This window comes from Astatotilapia calliptera, chromosome 20 (genome assembly GCF_964374335.1).
Source record: "Astatotilapia calliptera chromosome 20, fAstCal68.1, whole genome shotgun sequence".
NCBI lineage: Eukaryota > Metazoa > Chordata > Actinopteri > Cichliformes > Cichlidae > Astatotilapia > Astatotilapia calliptera.
The window spans coordinates 3854774-3870619 of NC_137441.1; the positions used below are offsets into that span (position 1 = coordinate 3854774).

At 42.0% G+C, this 15846-nt stretch overlaps 1 protein-coding gene across 2 annotated transcripts in view; it reads right to left on the bottom strand.

Moving 5' to 3' along the window:
* Positions 1-1031: 1031 nt before the first annotated feature.
* otud5a (OTU deubiquitinase 5a) overlaps positions 1032-15846 on the bottom strand; it is a 41607-nt gene continuing 26792 nt past the window's right edge. For both annotated transcript variants that reach the window (XM_026153669.2, XM_026153668.2), the window contains exons 3-9: positions 14783-14847; positions 14539-14695; positions 14315-14463; positions 12610-12795; positions 10881-11085; positions 10668-10739; positions 1032-2974 (exon numbers count right to left, since the gene is read on the bottom strand). In XM_026153669.2, the coding sequence (XP_026009454.1) occupies positions 2841-2974; positions 10668-10739; positions 10881-11085; positions 12610-12795; positions 14315-14463; positions 14539-14695; positions 14783-14847 (968 nt within the window). In that variant the 3' untranslated portion in view covers positions 1032-2840. The remainder of the gene's footprint in view (positions 2975-10667; positions 10740-10880; positions 11086-12609; positions 12796-14314; positions 14464-14538; positions 14696-14782; positions 14848-15846) is intronic.

Genomic DNA, 15846 nt, shown 5'->3' on the forward strand with positions numbered 1-15846 from the left:
ACCTACACGACTTAATACAGCTACAATTGGAAAAACCCAGAACTTCATCAAACCACATCTTTGTTGATATACAAGTCCTGTGTCAAAAAGTGTCTTCTTTACAGGGTAAAGAGTAAATTTAGGTCCATCGCAGAATCATTAAACCACAACTTCTCATCTGGATTCAAACTTGTGATATCTTTCCACTCTTTCGGTATATTACCCTGTCTCTCGTTCTGGTGTTTTTATACATATAATAGAATGACCTCCATCACTTTGGCTACGTTCACTCTGCAGGTCTTAGTGCTCTATTCCGATTTTTTGATCAAAACTGATTTTTTGTCTGCTTCTTCACACTACAAATACAATGTGACAGCAAACGCGCTCTAGTGTGAACCCTCAAACCGGCCCGCATGCGCAAAAGAAGACGTCACACACAACGCGCTCTGTTTAGACCCAGACCAAACAGCATTGTGTGACTGATGGCCCTTAATATAAAGACTTGTTTCGGACGTTACGTTTTTGCTTTAAGTTATAAAGTTATTTCGTTATTTACATATGGCCTAATAGTTATCCTTATTGCTGTTTTAGAGGAGCGGTGCTTCAAAGGATAGTTGCAGATTTCTGTCAGAATCTGCAGATTATACAGTACAAAGAAAATGTTTGCATTTCTCCAACGTTGTCTTCCCAACAGTTTCACTGGATGGCCAGGAAGTGTTCGCGATGTCTTCTCGGGCGCTTCTCCGGTGCTGATAATTGGTGTCTGTCTTGTGTCGGTGACGTAAAAGACGGATTTAATGCGACATGACTATTCAAACAGCAGTCGCTTTCTAAAACATCAGATATGTATCGGATTCAGTACCACATACGAAAGTGACCCAGATCGGATTTGAAAATATCGGATTTGTGCCGTTCACACTGTCACACCATGATCGGATATGGGTCGCATAGGGTCAAAAAAGTCAGATTTGATGCGCTTTCGCCTGCAGTGTGAATGTAGCCTTTGGCTACACTTTAGTGAAAAGGAGAAGGAAAAGAAAAAAGAAACCACATTTTTTCAGAAACATTTTCCTCTTTTTATTCCAAGAAAAAGTTTTTTCATCCCAAACGAGAAAATAAAATAAAACAAACTTATATTATTAATAATAACAACAGTAATCAATCATTAAGAGGATAAGTATGACAATTCTCTCTATTTTTCTCTGTTTTTTTTGTTGGTTTTTTTACGCTTTTCTCTATGATGATATTGGTCGTGGTCAATTAAACATGCAGCTAAATAAGTCCGATGATGATGATGAAGGTAGAGGAGGAAGAGGAGAAAGACAAAAAGAGGAATGGGTTGTGGGGGGATGTTACAGGCCGTGAAGCTGGGGGCGCTTTTTCTGTTTTAGAAAGTAAATGTGTCGACATAAAATGGCCGCCAGTAGCGGTGGAGGGTTGGTTTGGCTTTTTACAGCCAAGCTAAGCTTAGCTAGCATTAAAACATAATAAGACTTTTTTGTGTGATAGCTTGCTCGCTAAAGACTTTGGGTAACTTAGCCTAAACACAATGATTATGGGACTAGCAATCTTCACGCAAAACAACTGCCAGAAGGAAAAATTACTACTTTGCTACTGATTGCTAAGCTAACAGCGACTCCGTTTATTAGCAGCGCTGCTAATGACCTAGCCTTAAAACAGTAAGACTTCAAGTGATAGCCTGCTCACGGACGAGCATGCTAACTTAACCTTAACATTGTTAAATATTTCCAATCCTGATTAGCATGATCAAGTTTTAAAATGCAGTCATTCCCTGACGCAGAATGGCAACCAGCATGAGTAACAAAAGGGCCAAAGAAACAATTCTAACTAGCATAACGTGTGCTACGATAAGTGGGGAGGGAAAAAAAAGCTAACAAACACACCTTCTTTAATTAAGCTAACTGTAAATATAGCTTGTTAGTGGTGTAAGACTTCAGGTAATTGCGTTAGCCTCCAGGACCCTGACGCACAAACAACCAACTGGCCGCCATTTTTTCCCCCCACTTCTGATTAGCGTTCTTCATTCAAACCAATGATGATGTTAGCTGCAGAGCTAACGGCCTGATTTCAAAGAGTAGAAATGTACCGATTGCAAAATTCTGGGCCAATGTTTACAAGTACAATTTGTCCTACAGCTGATACTGATACCAATGTTTTTTATTTAAGTTTTTTATTAATTATTTTATTTTATTTATGCAAAGGAACCTTCATTGTATAAAAACAACAAAAAACTCACTGAATCAAAACTTAAAGTCTTTCAGCTCTTCATATCACTACTTTTTATACATTTAGCCTGGACGAAACTGAAGTGAAACAAATGCGCAAACGTCTGCCGCTGTCGTCGCTGAACGCCGTCAAACGGCAGTCAGTAAGGTCGGCAGCAGGCGATGCAGATCTCCCGCCAATATTTCAGTACATCCCTAAACACGAGGATTAAAATTCAAAGCTGCCCAGAACGATGTTTAAATGTCAAAAAGTACAAATTACAGCTGACGCCGAGTCAGCGTTAAGACCGAGCTCCGTCCGAGTGGTAACCAGGAAACGAAAAGACAGAAAAAAAAAAAAAAGAGGCAAGGAAGAGGAAGTGAGATGGGAAGCAGGGAAGAGAGTCGACGGAGTGGAAACAGAGAGATATGAGCCGATGAGGAACCAAAAAAAAAAAAAAGTGCATCATTGTTGGATGTTTTATTTTTTCCCTGGTGGAGCTCCTTCAGTGGGTCAGAGGTGAAGTGGGGGAGGGGCAGGAGAGTAATGGTGGGGTTGGGATGCTGGGGTTGAAGGGTCATTGTTGTTGTGTGTGCGCGTTTTTTTGTTTTGTTTTGTGCGTATCGGGCCAGTTATCAGCTGCTGTCGGGTGATGGCTCTCTCTCTCGATGCATGGCGGCGCTCTGGTGCTTGATTTTGTCCAGGTACTCCTGCTGAGACACCGCCAGCACCGACGCCAGGATCTCGTCGTCCTCCCAGTCTGTCAGGCCTGAAACACAAACACACAAAACATATGAGAACTTTTAATACACAGACCTGCTCTGCTCACATCCACCTCTGCAGTTCAGATCAAAACTCTCACACTCTGAAACAAACCTTACTTCATTTGCTAGCTTCAGGAAGCCAGCTGAGGGACAGTACTTTTTTGTTTGTGACAGTACTCACAGCAGTCTGAAGCACTTTGGGGTTCTTTTAGCGCGCAAGGTTTAATTTATGATGGTGACAGTTAATATGAACACCCCAGATATTATCTGCAACATGATCTGCTCGTTAAGTCTGACATCATTTGCCTTTTTCATGTGCAGATGCTCCTTCAGGTCCCAATGCAAACAAAGACAGAGGGAGTGTTGAGAGTTAAAGACAGTCCAAATTATTTCCAGCAAAATTAACAGTGTGGCTGTTCTCCCAGGTGTTATAATAAGCTTTCATGTTTAGCCATACACGATGTTAGACTTGGTATGGGGTCAAAATGTTCTCAGTAAAAGTTGAAATGCTCATCGTGTCATTTGGTGACATGGCAGGAGGAACGCGATGAAAACTGACCAAACGTCTCTGCAGTGTGAGCCTATGGGCTGTCCTCTACATCAGCGGTCCCCAAACCCCGGGCCACAGACCGGTACCAGTCCATGCGTTGTTTGGTACTGGGCCGCGAGAGTTGTGGCTCGGGTGTGAAATTTATGGTTTTCAGTGTTTTTGTTGTTAACTCTGTTTCTCTGGGTCTTTTCCCGTGTTGTAGTTGTGTCTTATTTTGAAAGACATTTTTAGGCGTTACCATAGCAACCAGAGAGCATTAAGGGGCAGAGAGGAGGATGTTACTCTCAATGTTGTTGGTGCATTTCAGGAGGACGCTGCTAATAATAAACACACTTACACAGTGAATTCGCGTTTATTATATATTTACAGAATACCACCGTTTTTGTCTTGGTCGTATCATTTTATTTTGTTGTATTTATCCGTGACACCTTAATGGCCGGTCCGTGGCGCAAAAGAGGTTGGGGACTGCTGCTCTACATCATAAGTTTGAAAAATCATATCTTAAACACCCGCTGAGCGTGAACGGTGTTAATAAAAAGCCAGAGACATTGACAACGACACCTGAATAGGTTTCGGGTGCTCGGGTCTGTTCAAGCCTCAAAACCAAAGGGACAAAGCAGGGCACCGTGTCAAAAAAGACAAGAGGCTCTTTCAAAAATAAAAAAATTAAAAAGCAGATGAGGTCACGGTCAAAGAAGCTCGGGTCGTCATAAGTTTGTCAAAATTGAATTAAAGCTCAATTAACAAACAGCTGAATTAATCAACGCCTAAAGTGACAGACCTGTGGCTGCTGAGCCACAAAAGAAATGAAAAATCCCCTCAGGTTTGGTGTGAAAGTGTCAGAAAGGAGGAGGTGATGCAGAGCAACAAACAGTGACATTAACAAAAATGCCTAAAATAATGAAGCACGATTCCCTGAATGGTATCGGTTACTATAAGGATAAGATGGGGGCTGAGCGCTGGCCTCAGATGTGACGTCCTGCAGTGGTTTTTTATGAGGAAATCAGTTTGAAGACTACATATGGACACTAAAAACAACTTAATGCTATTTACCTAAATGACTGAGCTCAACACAGTGAAAGTGTCATTCGCCCTCATTTAAAGTTGTGTTAGTCTCACAGTGTGTCTGTAGCTTCTGGTCAGATGGAGACAAAGCTCGTCCAGTCAGAGTTTCTGCTTTATTTTTGGGGAGTGGGGCTCAGTCTCTGTCTATCCATCTTTTGGTGTTAAGCTAATTATCACGTGTCAGGAAGCTTTTGATGCACAAACAGTTTGTTATCAGCTCTGACAAAAGCTGAATAGTTCCCAGTTAATCAAGCCGGGGTCTGGCTGTCTATCAGCTGTGAACGGTGAACGTATTGCAGTCTATTGTGAAAATTCAGGGAGAGTGATAGTTGTTAAACAGATTTACAGGAAATGATTATAATGCTTATACTTTGAGTAGTTTGATGCTGGTAGAAAAACTACTCCTTAGGGCTGGGTATCGTCACTGATTTCTAGAATCGATTCAATTCCGATTCACAAGGTCCCGAATCGATTCGATCCACGATTCGATTTAATTCGATTCGATTCGATTCAATTTAAATCTGGGAAATTTTGACAGTCAGAAATATAATTCAGATCAGTACATTTACATATTTTTGTATCTATAAAAAGGAAGCTGACACTCGCAAGACTTTATCCAAGCTGTGAGCATCACAGCAGATGCCTTTGTGTCAAAGTAGCTGAAGATAAAACACAGAAAAACATGAAGGTGATTTTCCTGGCCTGGGATTTTATAAAAATATTCTGCAGTACATCAAAAACGAAAGAAAACCATTAATTAATGAACATTACCTCTGACGTTACAGCGGTTTTATTAGAGACACGGCTAAGCATTTTGCATTTTGAATAATTTTAAAAAGTTTAAATTTGTTCAGTATTGAACAGCAGAAATGAGGTTTTCTTTTCGGAAGAATGTAAAAGGGAAAAAAACAGCGGCCGACAGCACTGTAAGCAACAGTAGACTTGTGCGTAACAAGCAAGCGAATAATGAAGAAAGCGAAACTGTTCGAGAGAGGGGGGGGGGGGAGAGAGAGAGCTGCGCATCGCAATGGAAGCAAAACAGTAAAAGAGTGAATTCATGACGATGTTTATGTGAAGCGTTTGGATCTTCTTTTGCTGCTGGTTCGGTCAATATTGTTTGGAGAGAGATCAAACTAACAGCCTTAGAATCAGCGCATAAAGGGCGTGAACACAAAGCGCGGACCCGGATCAGCGAGCTGTCGGCTTTCACTTTCAGCCCCGACTGTGAGAAAGGCGACATCTAACTGATTCTGATCCGCGGGTCGCGCTGTGTCTTTAAGTCTATGTGCAGAATCCCTGTACCTGCTCTCATTTACTGTTTGGTGGTTCTTGAAATTTTGTGAGATGTCACCAGAGATTCTGGCATTTCGGACAAAATAAATTTATATTAAAAAATCGATTCAGGATTTTAATGAATCGATTTTACGTTATCCAAGCCAGAATCGATTTTAATCGATGAATCGATTATAAAAACCCACCCCTACTACTCCTGCAGAGAGGGTTTCAACTTTGTCTTTTTCTTTTCTGATAATCAGAGCAAATGTAATGAGGTTTTAAATATCTCCCTGAGTTTGCAGGAACAACAGCCAACAACAGTAACGAGAGTCAGCAAGTCCCGAGAGGTGATGGAAAAGCGAATACGACCAACTACGATCGGGACGTCTCGCGCCTGCAGAACGACCATCTGGTCCATCTCTGCTGGACAAATTCCAGGCATGTGTTGCTTGTACTTTGCGGCGATTTGAGTGCTGCTGTTACAGAGCACTTTGTTATTTCTATCTTTGCAGTTGTGACTTCTTTTGCTGCGGTTGCATTAATCTGGCATTTGCCATAAACACAAACAAATATCTTTCAAACGATAATGCACACCGCTATCCATCTAGCTCCACCGGGATGTGTCAAAACTTTAAACTTTAAAAAACAAACAAGTTCTGAACCACTGAAAACGAAGCTCCTAAAGCTGTGAGCGTGTCAGGAAACCTGGAGGAGGTGACACAGAAGCACAGCAGAGGGCAGTGAGATTTTACACAAAAACAAAGATTTACTTTATTTTTATGACTAATCGCTTGGGAATTTTATCTGACCAATTAAAGATGAGCATGCGGCAGTAAACATGTGGTCAGTGAAACCTGCTGTTGATCGGAGTCTCAAATGAACACAAGACACCAAAATTTGTTCATGTAATTTCACCAATTTACATGCAGCAGTTTTATTTCAGCGCAGTGAGTCCGAACTTTCTCTCCTCTGCTCTTGGTTACACTCTCAAGGAGAAACTGATCAAACGATGACAATGACTCTCAAGTGTTGATTAACTAATTTTAGGAGTGGTCCCTCGCTGCCTGGCCATCTAGTTTAAACTCATTAACATGTGTTAGGAAGCTTTTGACAAACAGAACATGCTAATAAGCATATTTAAAGCTGAACTACTCAGGGAAATACTTGCATTCATTTATCTCCCCTGCTCTCAGTTACATTGTTCATCATGTAAAGCTGAGGAGAAAATGGTCAAACAAAGACACCACTCAAGTTTCTGTCAGTTGAGCTGCTTCTGGGAGGGTCACGGTCTGCCCATCTTTAGTTTAAACTCATTAACACATGTTTGGAAGCTTGTGATGAACTTACAAATAAGCTAATGATCAACTCTAGTAAAAGGCGAATAGGTCGAGTTTAATCAAGCCCGATATCAGGATTTCTTATGTACTTAATTTATATTAGCACAGTGTGTATCTTTCCCCATTGATAGCTGCTCTGCTATCAGGTGGAGTTTGTTTTATTCAAGAACCAGAGACAAAACCACTCAAGTTTCTGCCACTTTGACTGCTTCTGGAAGGAAATTGTAACTTTTCTTCCTCTTTGGCTTTTGACAGCACTTATTGGCACCAGTTGAAGCTAACTGATTACATTACCATAAGTTCAATACAAGGTGAGAGGGTGACTTTCTCTGAGATTTGTTTTTGAAAAGACATCGTTCATTGAACGATCTGCCTGAGGACTCTGTCTCACCTGTGTGTCTGAGCCTTACAGGAGGTGGATAACTCTGTGACCCCCCTCTCAGCCACAGCCACCAGGTCTGACAACTCTTCTGCCCCAAACTCATGCATCTTTTAGAATTAGGGGCGAGGCCACTTTAGGTGCGAAGTAGATGCTCCTTCCTAAATGCTAAAGTTTGCTTTCACCAATTGAAATAACTGAACTGTCACCATATTTGTGTTGCTGGTGTCTTTGAGAGCATTTTTAATGAAACTAACTGATAAAAAAAAATCGCATCTGCGGTGTGGTTAACTGTGCTAACATAACATCAAAGACATCTGTGCTTCACTTTAGGCGAATGGAGTTTTATTATGTTATTAGTCAGTTACATAACATTAATTAGCAGGAATCTATGTCCTTTAATTGCAGCTTGCAAGTTCAAGTTAGCTGATAACACTTCACCCTCTCATCTAAATGTTTCACTCATGGCTCCAAAAACCATCATGACACTAACCAAAGCGCTTCAAATAAGTAATAACAGTGTCTACATACATGTTGACACAAACATGGTTTTGGGAACTATCGGGACCCGACTAAAAGAAACAGGAACCAGTGGCCCGTACATATATGACAGGAGATGAGGTTAATGTGTTGCACTTGTAAGTAGTGTGCACCATGAATGCAGTATGTTCCACTTTACAAAGGCTCGGTGACTAACATCTGAAATCACGGCTCACCAACAGCTGAACTGTGTGTTAGGTAGATGGAGTGAATGACTCAGCAAAGCGGTCCTGATATTACTTTACGGTCTTCTTGTTTTAAACTGCTGGCGTACAGATTTCGCAGCGCTGAGTGGACGCCACTTCACCGCGATGACAGAAACGTGTCGTTGTCTTTTTAGTTTAACTAACAGTCAAAGCAGGATCAGGGGAGACTCAGATACTCATGACACAGTTATTATAACAATACCTCACTCATGATACGATATTATTGCAATTTTTAACATTTTGCAACACGGTGACTTTTTAAATAACAATGCTGCAATTTCCCACCCTTTTTCAAACAACGCCCTCAAAGTTCAGTTTTGTTCATATCCGTTTTATCCTGCTTAAGCTATTATTATACTGTAAAATAAGACTGAAGCATAACCAAAGCCGTCATTAAAAACTTGCCATAAATGAGACGATCTGTAATTGAATGGGGTCAAATTGGCAATTACATGCAGTGTGTTTCTGCATGTAATTGCCAATTTGATATGAGACACACAGAGAGACATCCTGATGAGTTAAATATCATCTTGTACTTTGATAAACACTCCAGAATTCAGCTTTGTGCGTTAAACGTGATAACACTGTTACACATACAGCAACAACAACAAAACTGTGTGTTTTTTCATAGCAACAACAGCATGTACGTCCTCAGATAACCTCTCACACACACACACACACACACACACACACACACACACACACACACACACACACACACACACACACACACACACACACACACACACACACACACACACACACGGCTCAGCTGCTTCCTGTTGAGGACTGACTGTAAACAAAGTGACTGTCAGCTACACGAGTGTACGGACCAGGAGGAAACTTACACCTTGGAGGGACATCTCTGCAAAACTAGGACCACACCATTTGTAATGTGCCCCCGACTGGTGTCTACAATCTGCATTCTGAAGCCTCGACATTGATGGGGTTTTTTTTAACCAGAAGTGACCATATTTAGACTGGAGGGTGGAACTTAGCACGCTAATGCTACTAAGCTAACTGGGTGTCAGCATTTGACCCAGATTTGTTCTACACATGTGCAAAGAAAATGCACATGCTTCCTTTGAATGGAAGCTATGGTTAAGAGTAAATGGTAAATGGACGGCTACTTGAGTAGCACTTTTCTACTCTACCACAAAGCATCATTCACCCAGTCATACACACATTCATACAAGCACTTTTCTATGCCTCATAAATGAGGAAGCGGATTTATTTAAACATTACGATGCATGCATCAAGGTATCTTGCTCAAAGACACTTGACATGCAGAGTGGAGGATCTGAGGAATGAACCCCTGACTTTCTTATTAGTGGATGACCTGCTTTAAATGCTGAGTCACAGATACATGGCCACACATGACTGTCAGGCACAGGGAACTGTAGCCAGTGGCTATCTGAACTGGACGTGGTTTTTTCTTTGGTTTTTTTTACTGTTTGTACTTTTGGAGCAGTTTTAAATTAAGTTATCAAACAAATATTATGACTTACTGTAAGGAGGTCTGTGCTGATGGCTGACAACTTGATGACTACAGTTGCTGATAAATTAGTATTCCACCCTACAATCCAAATCCAACTTATGGCTCCAAAACACCAGCATGCTAATGTTAAGTCTTCAAAATGCAGATCAGTGGGTGATGTCACGGTGGCCATGTCCATCTTTATCAGACAGCTTTCTAAAGTAATATTATTTGTCAGATAATTTCCGTAAATACGCTTCATGAGGTGCCAACAGCACAAACTTCAGTTAGTGGATGTGAAGCCTAGCAGACAGCTAACAAAGCACAACCAGCGTTGACCCAAACCTTCGAGCCTTAACAAAATGATTGTGGGAGGAAGTTCTATATAAAAATTATTGTTGCCATGGAGAAAGAAATTATACATAGAAGCCAAAACTTTGTTTTGTATGAGATTGTAAACATGTTTATTTCTTCTGTAAAGTTAGACATATTAATATGGAAGTCTGTGGGAACTCGTTTGTGTTATTGTGTTTGCACATCTCTGTTGCTTGTGGGGCTCGCACACAAGAATTTCACTCGCATGTGCTGTGCCAGTGTGCCTGCACATGTGATGTGACAATAAAAGTGATTTGATTTGATTTGATTTGATTTGACTGATTGAACTTCCTCAAGTGGCCATTAGAGGAACTGCAGCTTTTGCAGTCTGGGCCATTCAGAAATGACAAACAGTTTTACATGTGTGAACGTGGAGTCTGAACCTCTCTGTGGAATGGACCTGTAAAGGGCCGTGTGACAGACTCACGTCACAGGAACACACAGTATAAAAAATAAGGTCCTCAAAGGTGTGAATGAGTGTGTGTGACGCTTACCAAACGCTGTAGGTGACATCTCCTGCATGATGGCTCTGTACTCCAAATGGTGACGACTCTGATTACTGGGACCTGCACAGGCCGAGATACATACAGGTACGTCAGGAAAAAACATTAGCTCACACTGTGTGGACACAATTAAGTCCTCATAAAGCAGATTGGTACGTTTTAGTGTGCAGACTTAGAGCCAAGGTACATATGTGTGTGTTATACCTGGGGCGCAGGGGGAGGGGGGTTTGCTCAGGATGAGGGCAGCTCCTGCAGGGGAAGGGGGCTTGTTGTTGGTTGATGGGGGAGTTGTGAGGTCAGAGTGGGAGGGGTCTGAGTCACGTTGCCGTGGTGACCGAGCACTCCAGTCGTCTAGCCCGCTGGAAGCAGCCGCTGTTGCCGAGCTGCAGGTGGCACTGGCCTTACGAGGCTGAAAAAAGAGAAAAGTTTTGGTTTTTGTTACACCAGCAAAGTTTCATCCACTTAAACTGAATTTAAGACATTTTTTTCATTATTTTTCATGCCTTTATTTGACAGGACGGTTTAAAGCAGACAGAACTGATGCTTTTTAAGTCACTGAGTCAGTAGGTTCAAATATAAATGGCTATTTCTTCTGTTTTACAGGCCCACAAATAACCAGCTGATTTACTGTATATCCTGTTAATCTATCAGAATATAGCATATTAATTGAATATTGTGGCTCCTCTTTAAACTTCCCCTGAATGCTGCAGATATCTCTGTTAGAAACAGGGAAGAAGGTTTGTGTCAGCCTGCAGTTTACAAGAAATCTTCCAGATTTAAATATCCAGCAGTTTTTCTGCATACTGCTTGCATCTTTCATTTTACATCTTCTTAATTCAGTCGTTGCTGTATATAACAAATCAGTGCTGAGCAGCTTCTTCATATTTTAACTCTGAACATTGGTGTTTTTTGGTTTTTTTAAGGACCTTCATTGGTATTCCAAAGTGAAACTACCGACTATAAAAAAAAGGAAAAACCCTACTCATTATTAAGGGGATTTGAGGCAATTTGCTTCACAGGCGTCTCACTCTGTGGAAAACACCTCCACCTGACCATCAGTTATATTTGTTTAACCAGGAAGCTCCTGCAGGAGTGGGTCGACAAAGGGAGCATTAACAAGCATGTTTTTTTATGATGGGAGAAATCGACGCTCTGCTGGAAAACCGGGACAAGCACACGGAGAACATGCAAACTAAACACCGGGTGTGTCAGAGTGAATGAAATGATGGGTATGGGTAGTTGGTATCCTTGTCTTTGTATCTGACATACATGGTCGACAAAAGCAACTGTGTGGCTCACAATCCATCAAAAGTCACAGTTTATAGTTCATTTGGACGAGCACGTTTGATTCAGGTCTGATTGCTACTGCAGGAGGAACAGCGACTCTTGTAAATTACGGATGCACGGTCGAAGTGTTGTCGCCTCGCTGTGGCACGAGCTCATCTGTCGTTCGGCTGAATGAGGTAAATAAATGGTTTTGGTGGCCTGATATGAACTGCTGTATAATTTTCTTTCAAAGAAAAGCACAAATTAGCCAGCTGGCTCTGTGGGGTTTTAAATGATGGCGACAAATTAAAGTGAAAAGGTTCAAAACCTTTTAACCCCGACAGTGAGTGACGGTTAGGGTCACCTATGGCAATCTGATTTTTGTTCCAGGTCCAACTGTGGGTCCTGTTTAAAATGACCATCGACTGAGTTGGTGTTTAGCTGAAAGCACGATTCATATCTGTCTGTATGGTTTGTCTGAAAGCATTAAAAATGAAAGTAAATCCATCACATTCCTACATTACATAAGCAGTTATGAAAACAGGGCGGATGGTTTAAGGATTCTGCTGCTAGAACAACAGGTTTTTCTCGAAAGTGAAATAAAAGCACACAGTTCTGAGTCAAATAATTTTCAGTGAATATTCATGGCCCGGCTCCCCCGTCCCACCTGTCTGGCCTGTTTCTCCTGGTCCCGCAGCCACTGCAGGTAAGACTCCCGGGCCACCTGCTCCTCAATGGCCTCGTTGGTGGCCTCCCAGTCCGTCGCCCTCTTTTTGTCCTCCAGCATCTGCTGCTCGATCCACGACTCCTCTGACGTCTTGATGGCCGACTTCATAAGAGACTGGTCCGCATACTGCGAGGAGGAGGAAATATATTTATTATACACACACAACTCCCTGAGCTAAAAGGCTAAATATCAGCTAGAACAGCGGTTTTCTTTAACCCTAGATTTGGTCAGATTTTATTAGTGACTGGGAAAAGGAGACAAAACAAGGCACAATGTGTCAAACTTAAAGTCCTTCATAAATTTTACTTCTGCCTGCAGGACGGTTAATACAGACAATCTCAGCTAAGGTGATAAAACTCAGTACGTCTTTATAAAGTGTAAAGAGGGGGGCTGAGCATCCATTTGAGACCATCTCGTATCTCTGTTGTCATTTTGAAACCACGCAGCAGCAGAGATATGGAGTCACAGACGGAAACGGCGCCTTCAAAGAGTCGCTGAACTGAAAACAGGCATGCATCTACATAAAAATACGTTTCTGCATCACAAATCTTGAAGCACTGGAGCTGTAGACGAATGTTTCGTAACAGCACTCACAGGAAAGTTTTCATCAAAAAACCCTGCCAAGTTTGAGACTTGTAGGCTTTGATCTGCCCCCTCTACTGTACATATAAACGGCATGTTTCAAGAAGTTGTTCTCAGGCCCGTTAAAACAGACGGCGTGAGACCGCAACAACCCCGACGCCGTGTAATCAAAAACTGAATGCAATGATTTGGAACCAGCAAACCCTTCGATTATTCACAATACAACACAGAAAACATGTCAACTGTTTAAACTGAGAGAAAAAGCTTGCAACTAATTAAGTTAACTGGCAACAGGTAAGCAGCACGATTGGGTGTAAAAGGCGCGTCTTGGGGAGGCGGAGTTTCTTAAAGCTAAAGATGGACAGAGGTTCACCAGTCTCCAAAAAAACTGGACTCTGCATGCTGAAGTACATCATCTTGAGAAATTTCTGGCGCAGAAAGCAAGGCTGAAAATCAATATTGGATGCCCGTGATCTTTGGACTGTCAGGCGGCACTGCATTTAAGACAGTCATGATTCTGTCATGGAAATCCGTGCATGGGCTCAGGAACACTTCCAGGAATCACGGTCTGTGAACACAGCCTGTTCTCTGTGCCATTCAAACAACAAATGCAGGTTAAAGCTGCAAAGAAGAAACCACACGTGAACATGATCCAGAAATGCTGCCGCCATCTTTTCTGGGGCAAAGGTCATTTAGATTGAACTGAGACAAAGTGGAAAACTGTTCTGTGGTCAGACAACTTGAATTTTGTCCTGCTATGGAGGCGAGAGACCATGCAGCTCAGTTCAAAGCCTGCATCTCTGATGGTATGGAGGTGGATTAGGCAGGAGTCTTCGCTCTCCCATCCAAATCGTTGAACTCGGGTGTTTCAAACACTTCATTGGCCACAGGTGTATAAAATCAAGCTTGATTCGCTTGATTTACCAATCTGTCATGCTCTACTTTCTTGAGCTTTACTACTTATTTATTGTGTTACTTGTTGTGTTTTTGCAGAACTGGGATTTCCCAACTTTTAGGATAACTAAAGTCAGTCTGATGTGCTAAGCGAGTTTGGTTTTTGTACCCCAGGTTTGAAGGCGGGCAGTCCCAGTCCGACCCCGATCGTGGCCTTGTTGGGATTAACCACGGAGTTGTAGTGGATGTTGCGGTGGTAGCTCACTCTGATTGGTTCGTCGTGGTTCTGATGGATGCCGTGGAAAGTGTTGATTGGTTCTGGAGGAAGAGGAGGAGGAGGTTGTTAGATGGATGCGACTGGCTGACGGCGATGAAGGTTGTTTCTCGACTCACCTGTGCTGTACTGGTAAACCTCCACTGGCCTGTTGTACATCTCCGCCATGGCCTGCATCTCGATGTGGTTGCCATGGCAGTTGTTTTTCCTCTTCCTGTTGATGTATGTGGTGAAGTCCTCTGTCACGTAGTTGGAGAAATAATCTGCGTTCTTCATCTGAACCCCAAAAGCAAAAACTTTATAAACACAGACTCGAACTGTAAGAGTAACACAGGAGGAGGAAAAAAGGACGCGTCTACTCACCAGGTAGTCCATACAGTGTTTCCGCACCACTTCATGCATGTCCTGGTCTCCATACACCTGATCAGCTGAGACACAGACACACAGGAAGAGTCAATTCATTTGGGATTCAGTATAAATGCTGGTTATTTGCCAGAACATTAAACAGATTTAAGAGGTTTTTATCAATGCCACTCAGAATTAAACTAATAACTAATTCACAACAACCAAAAATACTGAAAAATACGAATACATTAGGGGCGCGTTGCTGTTCGCATCCACCACCAGCAAACTAATTTCTCTGTCTTGATTTCAGTCAGTTTGAAATGCCTGCATACATGTGCAGGGTCAGTTTAACAATGATGGCTGATTTTCTCCATCTCACTGCCGGCCAGCAGACATGCTAACGACACGAGCATCCAGGCTACCAACGGATTCAGCACTTTTAAGACTTCTGAATGACTGAAGACATTTTTACTCCAATAAAAAAAATTAACTGTCCTGTTGCTGTGAATCACTAGAGACCTGTCGCTGTGACAGCTCCAGCATTTAAGAAAACTGATATTTGGATGAATTCTAAAGACTTTTAAGATTTTTTCAGGATGTGCAGGAATACTGTAGGTGATTTCCACGAGGAAGCGGATTTAATTTTCCACTAGTCACTTGAGGCTAGTGAGGTTACTTTGTGATCCTTTGACGTCACTCGTTAGCACTGGACTCACTCAGAACAGTGAGCTTGGTTTAGGCGATCCTGAGAGAGGTTAGTTTTAATGAGAGCATCATGCACTGTTGCAGTCTGTTAATTGGAGTATGGACCCTGTTTTGTCTTTTTAAGACTACGCAAAGCTTTGTCTCTTCTTTTCAGTCCTCATTCTCGGCCTCTGCAGCTTTTTAAAAAAAAAAAACTGTTTTAATTCATGTGCATGCATGATTGCATGCATTCATGTACGCAAAGTTTTTAAAGAATCCCTCTCGGGCCGCCTAATATTTCAGTGTGGAAAGTTTTACTGGAAGTTTCTGCTTGACGTTGACAACTTTGCAAATGGCAGTGGATGCACAAAGGTCATATCAACCTATGAGAACGGCTG